At 40.5% G+C, this 22,603-nt stretch overlaps 1 protein-coding gene across 3 annotated transcripts in view; it reads right to left on the reverse strand.

Annotated features, from left to right (window-relative positions):
• Positions 1-22,603, reverse strand: part of map2k7 (mitogen-activated protein kinase kinase 7) — a 103,635-nt gene that overhangs the window by 34,450 nt on the left and 46,582 nt on the right. For all 3 annotated transcript variants that reach the window (XM_059992082.1, XM_059992083.1, XM_059992084.1), the window contains 3 exons: positions 14,775-14,913; positions 5,294-5,360; positions 3,188-3,301 (listed from right to left, as the gene is read on the reverse strand). In XM_059992082.1, the coding sequence (XP_059848065.1) occupies positions 3,188-3,301; positions 5,294-5,360; positions 14,775-14,913 (320 nt within the window). The remainder of the gene's footprint in view (positions 1-3,187; positions 3,302-5,293; positions 5,361-14,774; positions 14,914-22,603) is intronic.

Here is a 22,603-nt window from a genome sequence, read left to right on the forward strand (position 1 = left end):
GAGCCAAGAGGTAATGTTGCAGCTATATAGGACCCAGGTCAGACCCCACTTGGAGTACTGTGCTCATTTCTGGTCACCTCACTACAGGAAGGATGTGGAAACTATAGAAAGGGTGCAGAGGAATTTTACAAGGATGTTGCCTGGATTGGGGAGCATGCCTTATGAGAACAGGTTGAGTGAACTTGTCCTTTACTCCTTAGAGCGACGGAGGATGAGAGGTGACTTGATAGAGGTGTATAAGATGATGATCGTGTGGATAGTGGGTTGTAATGGTTAACATGAGAGGACATAGTTTTAAGGTGCTTGGAAGCAGGTACGGAGGGGATGTCAGGGGTAAGTGTTTTTTTTTACACAGAGTGGTGAGTGTGTGGAATGGGCTGTGTGACTGTGGTGGAGGTGGATACAATAGGGTCTTTTAAGAGGCTCCTGAATAGGTACATGGAGCTTAAAAAAATAGAGGGCTATGGGTAACCCTAGGTAATTTCTAATCTAAGTACACATTTGGCACAGCATTTTGGGCTGAAGGGTCTGTATTGTGCTGTAGTTTTTACTATGTTTGTAAAACACTTGATGGAACATGAGGAGGCACTTCTTCATTCAGAGGGCAGTGAGAATATTAAATGAGCTGCCAATGGAAGTGGTGAATGCGGGCTTGATTTAAACACCTAAGAGAAGATTGGAAAAGTACATAGATAGGAGAGGTATGGAAGGCTATGACCCAGGTGCAGGTCAATAGGACTTGGCAGATTAATAGTTCAAAGGGCCTGTTTCTGTGTTGTAGTTCTTTACAACTTTCTTTACACAATTACAATAAGACTGATTTATCTCAAGTCGTCACTTTTATTGTCATTTCGACCATAACTGCTGGTACAGTACATAGTAAAAATGAGACATTTTTCAGGACCATGGTGTTACATGATACAGTGCAAAAACTAGACTGAACTACGTAAAAAGACAACACAGAGAAAGCTACACTAGACTACAGACCTACACAGGACTGTGTAAAGTGCACAAAAAAGTGCAGGCATTACAATAAATAATAAACAGGACCACCAGGTGGTATCCCATGTGAGAGAAAATTAGTTTACAAAAAAATCAATGATGGAACTGATTTGATGAGGAAAATTGTCTCCACCTATGCTGTAAGGAAGTATTAGCATTCAAGTTCTGTTGTAACAAAGGCCAACATACCGCTTTCCATTTTTTTTTTATTTGCTACATCTGCCCGTTTGGCCTTCAGCGACTTACCAACGAATACACCCAAGTTTCTATGAACAGGATTGAAAGGTCAAGCTACATTTGTCTTAATGGAAGGAGCCTGAGTGAACAGATGAACCCAGAGCATTCAAAAGCACGTGAAAGTGAATTTTGATAGAATCACTGAGATATGTTTGATAGAAGGGTAGGGCAGGCAACTCAACATCTCAAAGTTTCGGACACGATAGAGCAATGCAAAAGGGAAAGGGGCATTGCGTTGTTTGATCAGGGAGAGCATCACTGCAGTAATGAGGCAAGATGCCTTAAAATGCTCTTCAAATGAGGCTGCTAGAGTAGATCTTAGGAATAGAGAAAGGGGCAAAAACTTTGCCCCTTTTCTATAGGCCCCCCAACAGTTAACAGGGGATAAGGTGGAGGTATACAGGAAATCACAGAGAGAAGTACAAGAAGAACATGGTTAGAGTTGTAGAGGATAGGGTTAGAGTAGGTTTACCAATACTAACTGGAGTTGCTTTAATGGAAAAGGACTAGGCAAAGGGCATTTTGAAATACATCCAGGAGAGCATTTTGTGCTTATATGTAGGTAGTTTGACAAGAGATGGGGCACTGACTTAGGGAATGGAGTTGGCCAGGTGGTTGAGGCATCTTTGGTGAGCCCTTTGCAGGTAGTAACCATAATTTTAAGTTTCAAAGTATTTATATAAAGGGATAAGGACAGCCCTGTATTTTAAAACTAAGTTTTTGAATTGGGGCAAAGAAGGATTCAGCCATTTCCATCACAGCTATAACCCTCTTCACCATTGTGGATATCTTCAAGAGACAGTGGCTCAAGAAGATGGTATCCATCACAAAACTCCTTCAGCATCCAGGACATGCCCCTTTTGTGTTACTACCATTGGGAAAGACGTACAGGAGCCTGAAGACTCACAATGAATGCTTTCAGAACAGCTTCTTCCCCTCATAACCAAGAAAATCTGCAGATGCTTCACCAAGAATCTACGGTCCATCTGCCAGAAAAAGTAGGATCTCCCAGTGGCCACATTTTAATTCCACTTCCCATTCCCATTCCGACATGTCAGTCCATGGCCTCCTCTTCTGCTGCAATGAGGCCACACTCAGATTAGAAGAGCAACACCTTGTATTCCCTCTGGGCAGCTTCCAATCTGACGACATGAACACAGATTTTTCAAATTTCCATTAATGGTGCCCACTCCCCCTCACCATTCCCATTTCCCTCTCTCACCTTATCTCATTTCCTGCCCATTACCTCCCTTGTGCTCCTCCCCTTTCTGTTTCTTCCTCTCCAATTAGATTCCCCCTTCTCCAGCCCTTTATCTCTTTCACCAATCGACTCCCTAGCTCTTTACTTCACCCCTCCCACCCTCCCAGTTTCACCTATCACCTACTACCTTGTATTTCTTCATCCCTTACCCCCACTTTCTCACTCTGACTTCTCATCTTTCTTCTCTGGTTCTGGTGAAGGGTCTTGGCCCAAAACGTCAACTGTTTACTCTTTTCCATTAATGCTGCTTGGTCTGCTGAGTTCCTTCAGCATTTGGTGTGTGTAGCTTCTTCCCCTCTTCAATTTAGATTTCTGAATGGTTTATGAATTCATGAACACCACCTCATTATTCATTTTTAGCATTATTTATTTTGTAACATAATATTTTTATGTTTTGCACCGTAATGCTGCTGCAGAACAACAAATCTCATGACACGTTAGCAATAATAAAACTGATTCTGTTTCAACCTTGTCCACCCCAGTGAAAACCAGGTACAAACAGCTTCAAATACACTGAAGAACGTTCATTGATTTTCACGGTTCATCAATAAACAGTAATCTTGGATAACAGAATTTTTCCTTCTGCTTTTGAAAATATTTTTTTCCAGAAGGGTAATGAAAGCAAGAAACAAAACACTTGAATATCTCCTCACTCTCATTCAAACTGGTTAGACATGCCTTACTCACCTTCACAGCTATTATGTGTCCAGACTTCTTGAATCTCATTTTCCAGACCTGTCCACATGTACCACTGCCGATCTCACCCAGGTTTTCCAGGTCACTGATTTCAGCCTGATATCGCTGACACAAATGCAAGAAGCAATGGTCAATTATAAACTCTGATCTGTAACATTTTACCATGATATTAGATATGCAATTGGCAGACATTCAGTACAAAATGGGCCTTTCAGCCCACTGTATGCACCAACCATGAACTGATAACATGAAAAACTGCAGGTGTACATCCTGTTCATCACACCTTATTGAGCAGGGGTAACTACTGTCCAATCAGCAAAGTGATGAAAGCTTTCAAGCAGTTTTTAACTAATAAACTGGTCACTAATGCTTACATAATGTAACTCCAGACTTTATAGACCTCAGAGCTCAGATGACAATGACTGCTCTTTACAACAAGGAAACAATTGGGCAAACATAGAATCAGGACTACTGATATTAACAGGTAATAGGAGAAAATGATCCAACAGTTGGGAGTTACAAATGTGGAACCTTAATTAAAAGTTTGTAAAAATAGATTGTATATTAGTTGACTAGGATACAGTCAGGAAGGCTGAACTTTTCATTAAAATATTAACTACATAATGCACTAGTAAAAGTCAGGGCACAGCTGTCTTGAAAGAAATCGCATCAGGAAAAAGAACCAATGGAAATTGGTTGCGGAGAAAAAGCATCTCAGGATGAATATTGTATACATTCTCTGATATTAAGTTGCACCTTTGAACATTGACATTACCTTCTTTAACCTACAAGTATCAATGGATATTCTTTTAAGAGCGCCAGAAACAAGTTTCTGCCTTGTTATCTGGGCAAAGTTAGGCCACATTTTTTTGAAAAAGTAACCATACTAGGTTGGCTATACACACAAAATGCTGGATTTCCAACATCTGCAGAATCTCTTGTGTTTATACCAGCTTAGCTATAACGTTGATTAAGTAAAGGACAATTACTCTGTCAATTATTTTAGGTAGATAAAACCTTTGTGTCAATAATGTTGAAGCCAGATTGGGTTTGGCTGGAATGATTGTTTAAAAAGGACATATTAAATTTGCTTGATTAATCTAGTCAAGACAAAGTGCATCTAGCAAGATGAACCACTGAAAGCTTATTCAGTGACTTGGGACATTTTCTTGCACCCGTCTCTTGACTTGTGCTTTTCAACAACCTATATGCAGAGTTGCTTGGAGTGTTCTTTTGTCTTCATGGTGGAGTTTTTGCCAGGGTACTGACTCACCAGCAAGTTGAACCTTCCAGATACAGATGTATTTTTACTATAATCAATTGAAACATCTTGACTGCAAACAGGTGATCTCTTTATGAAACTTCATAAACTAATTATGAAATTTCTAAAACCAATTGGCTACACCAGTGATGATTCAGTGTGTCATACTAAAGGGGGTGAATACCTACTTACACAATCAATTATTTTTAAGTTTATATTTGTATTTAATTTATATCACTTTGTAGAGATCTACTTTCACTTTGACACAAAAGAGTCCTTTTCTGTTGATTAGTGTCAAAAAGCCAAATTAAATTCACCGTGATTCAATGTTGTAAAACAATATAAAACATGAAAGTTTCCAAAGGGGAGGGATGAATACTTTTTATAGGCACTGAAGGGCAAAAGTGAACATCTAGAGAATGGGAGAAATGTGTAACAAACACAAATATTGCACAAGTTGCAAAAACAGAAATTCAGATAAAGGATCAACACTGGATATTAGGAACAAGACCATCGTGTTTAGAAATAATTTAGGGTGAAATGGGTGTCAAGCTTGAACTCTTAATCACCTTATGCTGGAAATAAGGAAAGTGAAAGCTTTCTCAGTTAATGCTTAATATCAGTTTTCACATCACATAAAGAGATAAAACACATGAAAAAATATGGAAAACAAAATTAAACCAGGGATAAATAAATGGTATATAGAAACTAAAAACCTTAAAGACACATTTTCTATGTACTGATACTTTTCCACAACTGGGGCTTTCTTACTAGAGCCAGGTCACAGTTCCAACACCCTTCAAATAAAATACAAACAGCAGTATTATATCTCTTACCTGCCCTCCTATTGTCAGGTACCCAGTCTGTTTCATGATTTCTTGCAGCTTCTGCTCAATCTCTATGCTGTAAAAACAAACAAGATAAAGATTTTGGCAGACTCCAAACAAGCTGAAAAGTTAGAATGAAAGCCAAAGCTTTTTGCCCCAAAAGCCAAATGATCATTTCCTCCGAACACGGCATGTACTGTCCCAACAATATCTTGTCAAGCTGCTTGTGTAAAACCTGGAGTGTGTTGCACAAGATGTAAAAGCTCTCTGAAAGTAGAATACAGGTAGACAGGTTGATGGAGAAGATGCACTTCATATTCCTCATGTCATCAACAAAATCACTGTGGATAGCTCTACAGAGTTCTTAACACTGTCAGAAATTTGTCACTGGGTCAGACATTCAAACTTCCTTGCTCATTTACACATTCTAACAGCTTCTGTGCTCCAAGAATCACTGACTCTCCTTTCCCCTTTTCTATCATCATGCAAACCGCTCAATAAGATTAAAAATGTAAACGCAAATACTGTATATGTCGCCAACCTTCACCGTTCAGTAACATGATGGCTGAATGTCTTTAACTATTTCACTTTCCTATTTATCACAGGTTTACTCACCACCTCAGCATCTTCCAACTATCACCAGATCCTCTAACCTGTCCAATCAACAAATCCAACAGTCACACCCTGGGAGAGGAGAAGAGCTTCTTCCCTCTGCCATTCAATTTCTGAATGGACATTGAACCAATGAGCACTACCTCACTACTTTTGGCACTACTTATTTAATCCATAGTTCATAGTTTTTCATAGTTTTCCCCTCTGTTATTACGTATTGCATTGTACTGCTGATGCAGAGTTAAGAAATTTTACAACATATGCTGGTGATATTAAACCTGATTCTGATTCTCATTCTGTTATCGCAGTGCGGTAAGTTGAAGTTGCAGGATTTTCACGCATTGATGAAACAGAAATACATTTCAGGGTCAAGCAAGCAGCATCACTTCATTCTCCTAATGTAGGCAGTACAACTCATGACTCTGACAGCTTCTGTTACTGCAATTCACTTGTAAGCAGCACACCTGTAAAGTTGTGACTGAGGGTTTAAAATAGGGGATATGAACTTTTCTCTTGCAACAGAAGGCAGTAAGCAAGCACATGGCAACAACATGGAGAGTGCTAGATCAAAAAACTAAGTTCAGAAGATTTAAGAAATGTTTCTTTCTAGAAAGGACTTGCTCTATATCTAGAATTTTTCACAGTAAGGAATGATCAAGGCCAGCATGCGGGCCCAATGTGTAATTGTTATGTAAGAAAGATGGGAAAAATTAGGTTAGCATCCTCCTTCATGCAAAAATGATCTTGTGATCATTGACACTACTGCGGATTAGACAGTGTTTTCATGCTACAGACTGAAAGGGTGGAGTAAAGAAGACATTTAACCCTACAACATAGGGTTTAATATGTAGAACTTTATCAATCTCAATTTCTAATGACTAAGCTTGAATGGCCTCTAGAGTAAGGAATTCCAGTCACCAAAGTTCAAAGTATATATGACTATGTACTACCCTGAGATTAATTTTCTTGTGGGCATTCTCAATAAATCTATAGAATAGTAACCATAACAGAATCAATGAAAGATAGCCCAACCTGGGCATTCAACCAGAGTCCAGAAAACATCACATTGTTGAAATACACAGAACATAGAATTACAAAAAGAAAGAAATAATAAATAAATAAACAAACAATAAATATCTAGAACATGAGATGACGAGTCCTTGAAAATGAGTCCACTGGTTGTGGAAGTATTTCAATGATGGGGCAAGTGAAGTTATCCCCTTTGGTACAAGAGCCCGATGACTGAGGGTAATAACACTCCTGAAACTGGTGATGTAAGTCCCAAAGCTCCTGTACCTTCTTCCTAATGATAGCAGTGAGACAAGAGTGTGTCTTGGTCAGTGGAGGTCCCTGATGATGAATGCTGCTTTCCTGCAACAGCATTTCATGCAGATGCACTCAGAGGTTAGGAATGCTTTACCTACGATGGCCTGGGCCATATCCACTAATTTTTATAGGATTCTCCATTAAACATTGATGTTTCTATACTAGGCTGTGAAGTAGACAGTCAATATACTCTCCACTACACATCTACAGAAGCTCAGCAAAGTTTTAGATGTCATGCTAAATCTCTGCAAACTCCTATGGAAGTAGAGGCGCTGTCGTGTTTTCTTCAAAATTGTACCTTCATGCTGGGCCCAGGGAAGGACCTTCGAAATAATAATACTGAGGAATTTAAAATTTCTGACCCCCCCCTCCACCTCTCTTAAGTCTGACTCATGGATCTCTGGTTTCCTTCACCTGAAGTCAACAGTCAGCTCCTTAGTCCTGCTGACATTGAGTAAGAGGTTGCCGTTATGGCACCACTCAGCCAGATTTTTAATCTCCCTCCTATACGCTGATTCATCACCTTTGATTCGGCTTACGATAGTGATGTTCTCAGTAAACTTTAATATGGTACTGGAGCTGTGCTTAGCCACACAGCCGTAAGTGTAAAGGGAGCAGAGCAAGGGACTAACCTTGTGGTGCATCTACGCTGTTGGAGGTCATGAAGGAGACATTGTTGCCAATCCGAACTGACTGGGGTCAGGATCCAATTGCATTGGAAGCCAGGGTCTTGGAGCTTATTGACTAGTTTAGAGGAAATAATGATTTGGAAGCTGAGCTGCAGTCAATAAAGAGCATCCTGATGTATATACCTTTACTGTGCAGATGTTCCAGGGTTGAGTGAAAAGCCAATGAGATGGCACCTGCTGTGGACCTGTTGCTCCAGCAGGTAAATAGGAGTGGATCAAAGCTGTTTCTCAGGCAGAAGTTGATGTTTCACCATCAACCTCTCAAAACACTTACTCACTGTGGATGTAAGTGCAACTGGGCAATAGTCATTGAGGCAGATCACCATGCTCTTCTTGGGCACCACACTGCTGAAGTGAGATGTTAAAGATCTCAGTGAACACTGCAGCCACTTTACTCCAGTCTTTGAATGATGAAATTTCTCTGAACTTCAGCAGTAAATTACCTGCTCTTTATTTTGAAATGGTGGCATTCAGTTTTAGACTCCTTAGCTCGGAGAAACATTCTCTCTAAGGAATTTGTCATTTCAATGAGGTGATCTCTCGTTATTCTTACTACCAAATAGAGGCCTCACCTACTCAATTTCTCCTCATATGATGAATTTTCCCTGTACTCCTTCTGTAAGATGTTCTTTTTTTCAGTTAAGGAAACCAAATCTGCACTCACCAATGTGGTCTCACCAATGCCTTATAAATTGCAGTAAACTGTAGGTGCAGAAATGGCCCAGCCCCTCAAGTTTACTCAGCCATTCCAAGACTGGAGTCACAGAAAGGCCTCCAACCCACAGAGACCATGCCAACTGTCAAGCACCTACTTATAGTCACTTCATTCTCCCCACATCGTCACTGGTTCTCCCAGATTCTACCATTCACTTACAAAATTTACACTCTCCCTCCACTCACTAGGACCCTGGCTCCCATGCCCACTTTCAACTTAACTGATTCACTAGAATATTTATTACACTAAACAACATCTTAAAAAAAGCGAATTAAAAAGTGTTAAGGTATGAAGAGAAATAACATTCAGAAAATGTACGAATCTGGTACCACCAAAGCTCCAGGCATGCTGGATTATTGAATTTTTACTATACAAGCAAACTACATGCTGATAGGTGCCCAAGTCCAGGGGGCTTTTCATCCTCAGTTCTTTAAGCAACTGGCTAGCCAGATCATTGATGCACTACTTTTAATTCTGCAAAATTCACTTGATTCAAGAAAGGTTCCATTAGAGTGGAAAATATCAATCTCTTTATACAAAGGAGAATTAGAAGAAACTGTAGAACATGGGTCAATGGGAAATGTTGAGAGCAATTACTTCAGGTGTTGCATAGACCATTTGGAAAAATTCAAAGTAATCATATTAAGTCAACATAGTTTTGGAAAGTGAAGTCATGCTTCCCTAAGTAATTGGAATTCTTTGATGCTGTGATCAAAAGGAACCAGGTTTTAATAAAGTGTTGCAACAAGTCATTATAGAAAAGCTCATAGCACAGGAGGTAAGATACTGGTGTGGGCAGAGGATTGGTGGTCAACCAGAAGCAGGGTCTTTTAGTGGTTGGTGTTGCACAGATGCTGTGGCACAGAGATTGAAGTTGAAGCTTTCACTTGACTAACTCAAATGGAGATGCACAAGATATGGTCGTTAAATCTGGTGTTGATGTGAAATTAAGTAAGATGTGAAGAAGACATAAGAAAGGGTTTTAAGTTAGTTAAGTGTGCAAGTAAAGACCTAGCATATGGAGTACAATATAGGAAAATGTTAAATTACTTATTTTGGCAGTGAATTTGAAAAGTACAGCATCTAAAAAGCAAGAAATGGCTGAGCTCTAAGCTGTAAAAGAATTTGGATATTCTAGTATATGATTCACAAATTGTAAGAAGATTCTGTGAAGGTAATGCCATCGAAGGGTTAAGGGTAGGTGGTTTGGCTTTGTCTTACAGATCAATGCCTGGCAGTTTGTGGTGAGAGATTGCCACTGTCTGAGATGAAGAAGAATTGGTGTAATGCTTAAGCATGATTTACATAGCTATAGTAAGTAATTAGGAATGCTAAAGAAATTGCTAATTGGGAAGGGAACTAAACGTAAACACAGAGATCCTAAGTCTGAGTTACCTGTCAAATAGAATTTAATCCTATTAAATATGAGGTGTTGTACTTTGGAAGGACAAATATGTAAAGGTCATATATACTTTAAATAATAGGGTTTGAGCAAGCATTAAGGAACAGAAAACCTTCTGTACACTAACTAGTTCAAAGCTCCATGGAGGTGGTGGCACAAGCAGATAAGATGGTGAAAAGGCTTATGGGACAGTTGCCTTCATTAATCATGGCAGTAAATATAAAAGCAAGAAGGTTATGGTACAACTTACTAATGTATTTGTCAGACCACAGCTGGAGTACAATTGAGCCTCACCACACTAAAGGAAGGGATTGCACTGGAAAGGATATAGAAGAAATGTTTCTTTTATGGAGAGAAAATGCTTATTCTTCTTGGTGCAAAGTGGCCAATAGGGTCCTGATTGACATTAACAAAATTATGAGTGGCATAGTGAGTGGGAAATGTTCCCCCATGGCAGAGATCTCAAAAGTAAAGGGACCAAATTTAGGCTGAGTTTTTAAGAGATTTAGAAGGAAGCTGGGAATTTTTTTTTCATCCAGGAAGTCGTTGGAATCTCCAACTCACAGTCTGAGTGGCTAATGGAGGCAGAGAAATTCAAGAAGTATCTAGAGGAGCACTTGAATTGCTACGGCATGGAAGGCAATTAATCAACTACTGGCAAATAGGATTAGGACAGATATGTAGCTAATGGTCGGCATGGTGGGCCATAGGACCTGCTTCTGAACTCTATGACATAATGACCTTTGCAATATGAATTACCTGCTGCACCTCATGTTGGCATTCAATGATATGGATACACTAATATCTCACTCTCTCACCTCTGTAAAAACAGCATTTCTGAATTTTTCTTTCAAAGATAAGCACACAAATTTAAACATTGCATTCCATCTGCCACATTCATGCCCATTCACTTAAGATTACATTTGTCTCCTTGAAGCCACTTTGCACCCTCATCACTATTCATAACCCACTTAGTTCTGATTCATCAGCAACCTTGGAAATATTATGTTTTTCATCTACTCAGTCAAATTAATGAATTTGTTGTGTATCGTAGAGGTCCGAGTCTTGTAGTACCCTATTAGTCACAACCTGCCAAAGTGAACATGAACCATTTGCAGCTCATTCTTTTCTATCTGCTAACGCTCAATCTGTATATTATCCCCAGCTCCATGAGCTCTGACTTTGGCTAGCAGATTCTTGGGTAAAATTTATAGAAAGCCTTCTAAAAATCCAATATACCACATCTACTCTTTTCCTTTCATCAATTCAATTGGAAACTAGATTTAGTCAAACTTAAATTCACATTAACTTTGCTCAATCATGTTATTTTCTAAGTGTTCTGCTACAGCTTTCATTACAGATTCTAGCATTTCCCTATCAAAATGAGAATAAAAGGTCAATAGGATATAGAACATTAACACAATACAGGCCCTTCAGCTCACAATGTTGTGCCAAACTTTTAACCTACTCTAATCTAATGCCTCCCTCTCACATAGCCCTCCATATTTCTTTCATCCATGTGCTGTCCATCTAACAGCATCTTAAATCTCTCTGATTTATCTGGCTCTACCATCTCCTTCCCCTTCTGAAGTAATGGAGTCATTGTTTGTACTTTCCATCCTTTAGCAACCATTCCAGAATCTAAGAATGTTTGGAAGATTATAAATAAAGCAGCTATTATCTCCTAGCTGGCCCACCAAAGTAAATTATTTTTCTTCTTCACCTGCACTGGACACTTTGATTTCCGAAGAAATTTAGAATCACTTTCAGTGATCCAAAATAGCAATGGGCAATTGCATAGGTCCCAGCTATGCCTGTCTTTTTGTCAGCTACGTGGAATATTGATGTCCGTACCCCACTTTTCCTAAGCTAAATCAACGACTGCATTGTTGCTGCTTCTTGCACCCATGCAGAGCTTGCGACTTAATCAACTTTGCCTCGAAATTCCACCCTGTCCTTAAATTTACCTGGTCTATTTCTGATATCTCCCTCTCCTTTCTCAATCACACCATCTCAATCTCTGGAGACAGCTAATCTACTGATGTCTATTATAGACCCACTGGACTATACCTCTTCCCATCCCGTTACTTGTAAAAACTCCATCCCCTTCTCTCAATTCCTCCCATCTCTGTTGCACCTGCTCTCAGGATGAGGCTCTTCATTCTGGAACAAAGGAGATGTCCTCCTTTTTCAAAGAAAGGGGCTTCCTTTCCTCCACCATCAAAGCTGCCCTCAACTGCATCTCTTCCATTTCATGCATGTCTGCTCATACCCCATCCTCCTGCCACCCTACCAGGGATAGGGTTCCTCTAGTCCTCACCTACCACCCCACCAGATAATTCTCTAAACTTCCACCATCTCCAATGGGATCCCACCGCCAAGTACATACCCCCTCCCGCTTCAGCTTTCCGCAGGGATCATTCCCTACCTGATTCCCTTGTCCCTCCCTAATGATCGCCCTCCTGGCACTCATCCTTTCAGTGGAACAAGTGCTACACTTGCCTCTGCACCTCCCCCCTCATTACTATTCAGGGCCCCAAACAGTCCTTACAGGTGAGGCAACACTTCATCTATGAGTTTGTTGGGGTCACATACTGTGTCATCTTGTATATCGATGAAACACATAAAACCTACAGCACAATACAGGCCCTTCGGCCCACAATGCTGTGCCAAACATGTACTTAATTTAGAAATTACCTTGGGTTACCTATAGCCCTCTAATTTTCTAAGCTCCATGTACGTATCTAGGAGTCTCTTAAAAGACCCTATCATATCCACCTTCACCACTGTCGCCGGCAGCCCATTCCACGAACTCACCACTCTCTGTGCAAAACAAACTTACCCCGACATCTCCTCTGTGCTTACTTCCAAGCACCTTACAACTGCATCCTCAAGTTAGCCACTTCAGCCCTGGGAAAAAGCCTTTGACTATCCACACGATCAATGCCTCTCATCATCTTATACACCTCTATCAGGTCACCTCTCATCCTCCTTAGTTCCAAGGAGAAAAGGCCAAGTTCACTCAACCTATTCTCTTAAGGCATGCTCCCCAATCCAGGCAACATCCTTGTAAATCTCCTCTGTACCCTTTCAGTGAAGCATCCTGTATATCGGTGAGACCCAAAATAAATTGGGAAACCGCTTTGCTAAGCACCTATACTCCGTCCACCAAAAGAAGCAGGATTTCCCAGTGGCCACCATTTTAATTTCACTTCCTATTCTGATACGTCAATCCATAAACCTCCTCTACTGTTGCAATGAGACCACACTCAGGTTGGAGGAACAACGTCTTATATTCTGTGTGGGTAGCCTCCAAACTGATGGCATGAACATTGATTTCTCAAAATTCTGGTAATGCCCCCCCTTCACCATTCCCCATCCCCTTTTCCTTCTCTCACCTTATCTTCTTGCCTGACCATTGCCTCCCTCCTCCCCCTTCCCTTTCTTCCTTCCATGGCCCTCTGTCTTCTCCTATCACACTCCCCTTTCTCCAGCCCTGTATCCTTCACCAACCAACTTCCCAGCTCTTTACTTCATTAACTTTACAACCCTCCTGGTTTCACCCATCACCTTGTGCTTGTCTCTCCCCTCCTTTAACTTCTAAATCAACTAAAATCTACACATCTTTCTTTTCTCCAGTCCTGCTGAAGGGTCTCAGCCTGAAACGCTGACTATAATTTTTTCTCCATAGATGCTGCCTGGCCTTCTGAGCAACTCCAGCATTTTGCGTGTGTTGCCAAAATAGCCTTTGTTTTTTGGAGGAAAAGGAAGTTTGAAGGTCACAACTTCAAACTTAAAAAGGAAGTTCATGATCTGCCTGAAATCAATGATTCCTGTCCTCCCATGTACTTGGATTACCTGCAGTATGTATCTAGAAGAACAAAGGACGAACAAACAAATCTGGAAAAGAGATAAAGCTAACAACAGGGAGGACTATGGTGAGTGGTTGTTCTACTGACTGAAGGAACATGAAGAGTGATACTCCCCAGGGATCAGTTTTGAAACCACTGCTTTGTTTTGATTAAATGGATTCGTGTACAAACTATAATTTCTGAAATTTCAGGTAGTAAAAAATTTGGCAGTATTGCTCAATGTGAGAAGGGAAGAGATGGATTGCGACAAGTCATAGACAGGCTGCTGAAATGCGCACACTACCAAAATGAAGTTTGTGAGGAGAAATTTGATGTAATATTTGGTATTTTGGTAGGATGAATGAGAAGAGACAATATAGAATGAAGGATACTGTCTTAAAAGGACAACAGAAACAGAAGATGCTCATGAGAGTGTGATTACACTAGTCATTCAAATTGGATGAACTGAATGGCCTTCTTGTGCTAAAACCATTTGATGACTCATTGACAAGGAAGAAAGCACAAGGGTCCAAAATCACTGTAACACAAATTGCGAAAAAAGTGAAACAGCTGAACACACTTTTATGTTTCAGGAAGTAAGTTAAGCAAATGCTCAAAGCTTTTCTTCTGAGAAAAATACATGCTTTAGTCACTGTGAATTCATGAAATAGATGTTGCTCTAGTTATATTGTTTAAAGAACTTGTTCCTTTTAGATCTCAAAACCACATAAATCCCTTCAGCTATCAGCCTTGGCCAGCTAGTGTGAAAAAACCACAATATAAATCTTGCTTAATTGGACACCGCCTTCAATTTGAGCTCAGCTATACTACAAGATTTAAACAGGTAAATAGTACTGCTGCTTTACACAAAGTGTAATATACAGCCTTTTCTTACCTTTCCATACTCTTCTGTAGCAGAGGTTGTGGGAGGCTGAGCATGTGCCGAGGGCGTGAAGGGGGTGGGTGGTGTTGTGGTGAGGTTTCTGATGAAGATGAGCGGCTGCCTGCATCATTTGCTAATGGAAGCTGAAGAGCTGAAAACAAGGAAATGCTACTATTACATTGAACACCAACATATTTCCATCACAAACCCTGCTAACACTTAAACCCCAACCACTTAGTCACCTCCAAGTTCCTATCTGGCTAGTTAATAAATCTAAGCTCCAAACAGTCCACACTAATATTAGAAACCAAGGGTCAGAACCAACAGAACACAGAGCAAAAGTCTGCAAATTGAGCTATTTTGCAATCAAGGCACACTCTCAAAGGAGGGGAAAGAGTGGAGAAACAGAACAGAAAAGTAGTGATTTCTCACAACCAAAGAAATTGGAAGCAGCAGCCTTTATTCACTCTCACCTGTCTCCCAAAAATTCATTACAAAGATGCATTGCCAGATTCTCAAGCTAAGCTTCTTTTCACCCAAGGACAAGAAAGGGGGATTGACCAAGCTGTAGCTAAAGAGTCTGGAGTGCAACTACAATTTCAAAGTTCTATGACAATCATAGCTTTAAATTCATAAGATTTATACAGCAAAGAAACTGGTCCTGCAGCTCAACATGTTTATGCCAACTAAGGTGCCTAGCTGAGCTAGTCCCACTTCCCTACACTTGTCCCAAATCCCACTGTTTGGGAATTAACAGCATTTTGTGTACAGCTTTGTGGTCCTAGGCTAACTCTTGCCTTTACCCACTACCTATAACTTTGACAATAGCTGCTTAACTATACATTTCAAAATGTGACCATCCACATTTCTCTGATCAAATGTAGGTTTCCAGTCATAACTACCCTCCCATCCCCCTCCACATCTAGCGTAGCCTGAACCCCAGCTGAGATGAGGCCTGTTCTCTGCCACATGTATTTTTGTCAACAGTTCACCATATTGGGTAGAAGAGGAAAATTTTAACTAAAATCTCGACTAATACACTGAGGAAAGTGTTAAACAGACATCTCCAATGGTGAAATTTTAACAATAGGACGTGTGTGAATTTACTGGTAAACACTGATTGGGTAAGTAATAGACTGAAGAATCTATGCTGTGGAATTTAAAAAATTGTATGAGAATTACAAAGTTGGTCCTCAGCTTGTCTCAGTCCATCCAGTAGTGTCAAATAACTGTTAAACATTTTAAGAATTGAGCTAGATGGGGAGGATGAGAATATCATTACCATTATTTCTTCTAGTCAAGAAGAAAAGGTTCAGAGAGCTAGGTAATGTTAGAGATCTACAAGATTTATAAGGCTAATAGGAAGGAGCTTAAGAAGGAAATTAGGAGAGCAATAAGGGGCCATAAGAAGGCAGGATTAATGAAAACCCCAAGGCATTCTACAAGTATGTGAAGAGCAAGAGGATAAGACGTGAAAGAATAGGACCTGTCAAGTGTGACACTGGGAAAGTGTGTGAGGAACCAGAGGAAATAACAGAGGTACTTAATGAATACTTTACTTCAGTATTCACTATGGAAAAGGATCTTGGTGACTGTAGTGATGCCTTTCAGCAGACTGAAAAGCTTGAGCATGTAGATATTAAGAAAGAGGATGTGTTGGGAGTTTTTGGAAAGCATCAAATTGGATAAGTTGCCGGGACCGGATGAGATGTACCCCAGGCTACTGTGGGAGGCGAGGGAGGAGATGCCGAGCCTCTGGCGATGATCTTTGCATCATCAATGGGGACAGGAGAGGTTCCGGAGGATTGGAGGGTTGCAAATGCTGTTCCTTTCTTCAAGAAAGGGAGTAGAGAAGCCCAGGAAATTATAGACCAGTGAGTCTTACCTCACTGGTTGGTAAGCTGATGGAGAAGATCCTGAGAGGCAGGATTTATGAACATTTGGAGAGGTATAATATGATTAGGAGTACACAGCATGGCTTTGTCAAGGGCGGGTCATGCCTTATGAACCTGATTGAATTCTTTGAGGACGTGACTAAACACATTGATGAAGGAAGAGCAGTAGATGTAGTGTATATGGATTTCAGCAAGGCATTTGATAAGGTACCCCATGCAAGGCTTATTGAGAAAGTTAAGAGGCATGGGATCCAAGAGAACATTGCTTTGTGGATACAGAACTGGCTTGCCCACAGAAGGCAAAGAATGGTTATAGATGGGTCACGTTCTGCATGGAGGTTGGTCACCAATGGGGTGCCTCAGGGATCTGTTCTGCGACCCTTACTCTTCATGATTTTTATAAATGACCTGGATAAGGAAGTGGAGGGATGGGTTAGTAAGTTTGCTGATGACACAAATGTTGGAGGTGTTGTGGATAGTGTGGAGGGCTGGCAGAGGTTACAGCGGGACATTGATAGGATGCAAAACTGGGCTGAGAAGTGGCAGATGGAGTTTAACCCAGGTAAGTGTGAAGTGGTTCACTTTGGCAGGTCAAATATGATGGCAGAATATAGTATTAATGGTAAGACTCTTGGCAGTGTGGAGGATCAAAGGGATCTTGGGGTCTGAGTCTATAGGATGCTCAAAGTAGCTGCGCAGGTTGACACTGTAGTTAAAAAGACGTATGGTATACTGGCCTTCATCAATCGTGGAATTGAGTTAAGGAGCCGAGAGGTAATGTTGCAGTTATATTGGACCCTGGTCAGACCCCACTTGGAGTACTGTGCTCAGTTCTGGTCACCTCACTACAGGAAGGATGTGGAAGCCATAGAAAGGGTGCAGAGGAGATTTACAAGGATGTTGTCTGGATTGGGGAGCATGCCTTATGAGAATAGGTTGAGTGAACTCGGCCTTTTCTCCTTGGAGCGACGGAGGATGAGAGGTGACCTGATAGAGGTGAAAGATGATGAGAGGCATTGATTGTGTGGATAGTCAGAGGCTTTTTCCCAGGGCTGAAATGGTTGCCACAAGAGTATTGTGCTGTAGGTTTTCTATATTTCTAATAGAGAGTGCTGAGCTATGAATTCCATCTTAAGTGTGTATCAAAACAAAGTTAAGTTTCTGCCCATCTATAAAATAGCTGCAAAGTGGAGTTTTAAATGAGAGACAGCATAAAAGAAAGTGCAAAATTGAAGCTATAAGGATTCTAAGGTAAGTGAAGGAAATACCGATCCAAAAGCTGTGGATCTTAAAAGTTGTGGACCCCAAGAAAGAAACTTTGTAGAATACCTACAAGATGGCTTTCCAGAGCAGCTTGTGGTTGAGCCCACTAAGGAAAAGAAAATTTTGGATTGGGTGCTGTGTAATGAACCAGAATTGATTAAGGAGCTAAAGGTAAAGGTAAAAGGAAGCCTTAAGGAGGCAGTGATCATAACATTATAAAACTCACCTTGCATTTTAAGACAGAGAAGATAAAGTCAGATTTATCAGTATTACAATGGAGTAAAAAGAATTACAGAGGCATGAGAGAGGAGTTTGCCAAAATTGATTGAAAGGAGACATTAGCAAAGATGATGACAGAACAGCAATGGTTGAAGTTTCTGAGGGCAATTCATGAGACGCAAAATATATACGTATATCATATTGCTCTATGACTCTCAATAAAGATGATGAAGTATTCAAAAGGGAAAATGAGACAACCGTGTCTGACAAGGGAAGTCAAAGACAGTATAAAAAGAGAAGAGAGGGCATATGATATAGAAAAAACTAATGGGAAGTTAGAGGTTTGGACAGTTTAAAAAAAAACAGAAGGCACATAAAAAAGGCATAAGGAGAGAAAAAATGAAATATGAAGGAAGGTTAGCCAATAAAATACCATAAGTTTTTTTCCAGATATATAAAGAGTAAAAGCAAGGTGACAGTGGATATTGGACCATTGCAAAAATGATGCTGGAGAGGTAGTAATGAGGGGGCAGGCAAAGAAATGGCTGACCAATTCAATAAGTATTGTGTTATCAGTCTTCATTGTAGATGACACTGGCAGTATGTCAGGAATGAGTGTAGCTGCTAATACTACAGAGTAGATACCTGGGAAGCTGAAAGGTCTGAAGTGGATAAGTCACCTGGACCAGATGGACTACACCACAAGACTCTGAAGGAAGTAGCTGAAGAGATTGTGGAGGCATTAGTAATGATCTTTCAAGGATCACTAGATTCTGGATTGGTTCTGGAAAATTGGAAAATTGCAAATGTCAATCCACTCTATAAGAAGGGAGTGAGGCAGAGGAGAGGAACTTATTGGCCAGTCAGTCTGACTTGAGTGGTTGGGAAAATATTGGAGCTCATTATTAAGGCAAAGGTTTTAGGGTCCTCAGGGTAAAATAGGCCTAAATCAACATTGTTTCCTTAAGGGGAAATCTTGCTTGACAAATCTGTAGGAGTTCTTTGAGGAAATAACAGGCAGGATAGACAAAGATACTACACAAGGCCATAGGTCAAGAACCAATGGAATTACATGAAAGATACTATCATGGATAAGATTGGCTGACAGGCAGGAAGCAAAGAGTGGGATTAAAGGGGGCCTTTTCTGGTTGGTTGTCGAGTGGTGCTGTGCAGAGATTGGTGTTGGGGGCGTTTCTTTTCATTCCGTATGTCACCGACTTGGAGAACGGAATTGATGCCTTTTTGGCCAAAATTTCAGATGATACAAAGACAGGTGGAAGGGCAGGTAGTGTTGAGGAAGCAGGGAGGCTGCAGGGTGACAGAACAAAGAAATGGCAGATGGAATACCTCGTTTCCTATAATGGGTGAATGTAGGACCTGAGGGCTCAGCTTCAGAATAGAGGAACATCCATTTAGAACAGACATGAGGAGGAATTCCTTTAGCCAGTGAGTAGTGAATCTATGAAATTCATTGCCACAGCTGCGGAGACCACATCATTGAGTATATCTAAAGTTGATGTTGATAGGTTCCTGATTAGTCAGGGAGTCAAAGGCTATGGGGAGAAGGTAGGAGAATGGGATTGAGAGGGATAATAAATCAGCCATGATGGAATAGCAGAGCAGATAGCAAGCATGTTAAAAAACTGTATGGAATTTCAGGGCTGATTGCAAATTAGAACATTTATTTTCTTTTAATAATTGGACCTATAAGAAACCCAGAAGGAAAATAGAAACAATATAGATTACAATATGGCATTGCAGGTTGCATGACTCTCTGCTGATTGTGGGACTTTCTCAGTAGTGAGGGTGTTAAAAGTGAAAACACATTCAGTTGCCTCCAATGTGAACCTCCGCAGTTCAGAGGTATTAATATATGACCCGATGTCTCAGACATGATAGCGAAGGACAAAAAAGAGTGCAGCAGTTGTACTACTGATGATGGAGAATGTCACAGCTGCACTTAGACAGGGCATCATAGAAATACCATAATGGGATTATACTACATCTCTCGATAACAAGTAGGATATAGAGGAACAAATATGCAGGCAGATTGTGGAAGGATCTTACAGGACAGTTGTAGCGGATGACTTTGGTTTCTCCAATATTGACTGGAACTTTTTGCATGCAAAAGGCTTAGGCAGGGCAGAATTTCTTCAGTGCATTCAAGATGGTTTCTTGAATAAAGGAGGAATTGCATTAGACCTTGTTTTCTTTGCACTGGAAACCTAGCTAAGTGGTCGGAATGGGAAAGCATTTTGAGAACAATGATCATAATTCAAGGTTAACACTGAAGCTCAGGGAAAATGCTAAACTGGGTCAGGGTAAATTTCAACAGTACTGGAACTGTGAAATCACAGCGATTACAGTGACTTGCTAAAGAAAGGGTAGGACTGACAGCTTAATATTTCAGGATTCGGATGCTTCAGATGTAATAGAGAAGGATGAATATCACAGCTGCACTTAGATATGAGGTAGGGAGAGTAGATTAGGAGCAGCTGTTACTGGGCAAGTCCACTTCTTACATGTGGGAGTAGCTTAAACACCAGCTGGTCAGAAGCCAGGATCAATTTGCTCCTGTGAGGGGAAAAAAGATGAGGATGGCATAGTTTGGGAACTTTGAGTGATGAGAGATACTATAAATTTAGTCAAAAAGGAAAAGGCAGTATATGTAAGGTTTAGGAAGCTGAAATTGGATACATCAGGAAGGTTAAAAAGGATCATGAAATCATCTTGGTGAGTAGAATTAAAGAAAGTGTAAGGCTTTTGATACATTCATTAAAAGCAAAAGGATCACTAGGGAGAGGGTAGGACCACTCAAAGATAAAGGAGGAAATTACATAGTCCTGAATCTGAATGGGCAGAGTTCGTCATCAAAACGTCAGTTATAATTGATACCTATTCATTATTCATACATAAATCTGAATAGTAAATGTGCAGATGATACTAAAAATTTGCAGAGTTGTGGATAGTGAGGAAAGTTGTCAAACGATACACCAGCATACAGAGCAGTTGGAAATGTGGGCAGAGAAATGACAATTATGAGGTGTTGCATGTGGGAGTACAAACCAAAACTTACACGGTGAATGACAGGCTCTGAGGTGTGTGGTAGAACAAATGGGCCTGAAATTAATTCCTTCAGGAATATAATTCTTTCAAAGTGGCATCACAGTTAGACAAGGTTGTGAAGAGAGCTTTGGGCACATTGGACTTCATAAATCAGAGAACTGAATGCATAATTCAGGATGTTATGTTAAAGTTTTGTAACCTGTTGTTGAGGCCAAATTTGGAGTATAGTGTACAGTTCTGGTCACTTACTGACAGAAAAGATATCAAACATCAGAACCAGAAAAAATGCTGCTGGGACCTGAGGAAATGAGTTATAGGGAAAGGCTGAGTAAGGTAGGAGCTTATTCCTTCAAGCACAGGAGAATGAGGGGAGTTCTTAAAGAGGTATACAAAATTATGAGGGGCATAGATAGGATGAATCCATATTTTTTTCCTTTCAGGTTGGGTGGGACTAGAACTAGAAGTTATAGACTTATGGTGAAAGGTGAAATATTTAAAGGGAATATCAGGGAGAACCGCCAGTGGAAGTGATAGATGCAGGTTCAATTGCAATACTTAAGAGGAGTCTGGACAAGCAGAGTATGGAGGGCTACCTAGGGACTAAGCAGAAGACCATGCCAGCATAAACTAGAAGGGCTGGAGGGTTTGCTTCGGTGCTGTAGTGCTCTATGACTCTAAAAGTTCACAGCTCCTAGAAAGACAACTATTCACAACTCAAGTAGATAGGATGTTAAAGAAAGCATAGGCATGCTCCTCTTCATCAGTTGGGGTAAAAAGTCACAAAGTTATGTTGCAGGTATATAAACCTTTGATTAGACCACATTTAGAGTCTAGTGTGTAGCACTGCTTGCTGCATTACAGGAAGGATGTGGAGGCTTTGGAGGGTGTGAAGGAGGGGTTCAGCATGGTTGCCTGAATTAGAGAGTATTAGCTGTAAGGAGGGGTCAGACAAACACAGATTGGTTTCTCTGGATCAAAGGCTGAAGGACAACTTGATCCAATATATTAAATTTTGAGAAGCATTGCATTGATAGTCATTTTTCTAGCGTGGATGCTAGAAGGCAAAACTTTAAGGTAGAAGGTGGAAAGTATAAATAAGTTTTATGTAGCAAGTTTTTCCTTACACAGAGTGTTAGGTACTGGAATGCGCTGCCAAGGGGGGTGGTGGAAAAATACTTCAGTCCCAGGGTTCCAAACCTTTTCTTTGCCACGGACCCTTACCTTTAACCAAGGGGTTGGCTGACCTCAGGTTGGAACCCCTGCTCTAGGCATTTAAACAGGCACATGAGCACACAAGGAATGGAGAGATACAAACCATGTGCAGGCAGCTGTGCAATTTACATAGACATCACTGTCATTGTGTGCTGTAGGGACTTTCTCTGTGCAATACTGTTCTAT

Source organism: Hypanus sabinus, chromosome 16, assembly GCF_030144855.1.
Source record: "Hypanus sabinus isolate sHypSab1 chromosome 16, sHypSab1.hap1, whole genome shotgun sequence".
NCBI classification, from domain to species: domain Eukaryota; kingdom Metazoa; phylum Chordata; class Chondrichthyes; order Myliobatiformes; family Dasyatidae; genus Hypanus; species Hypanus sabinus.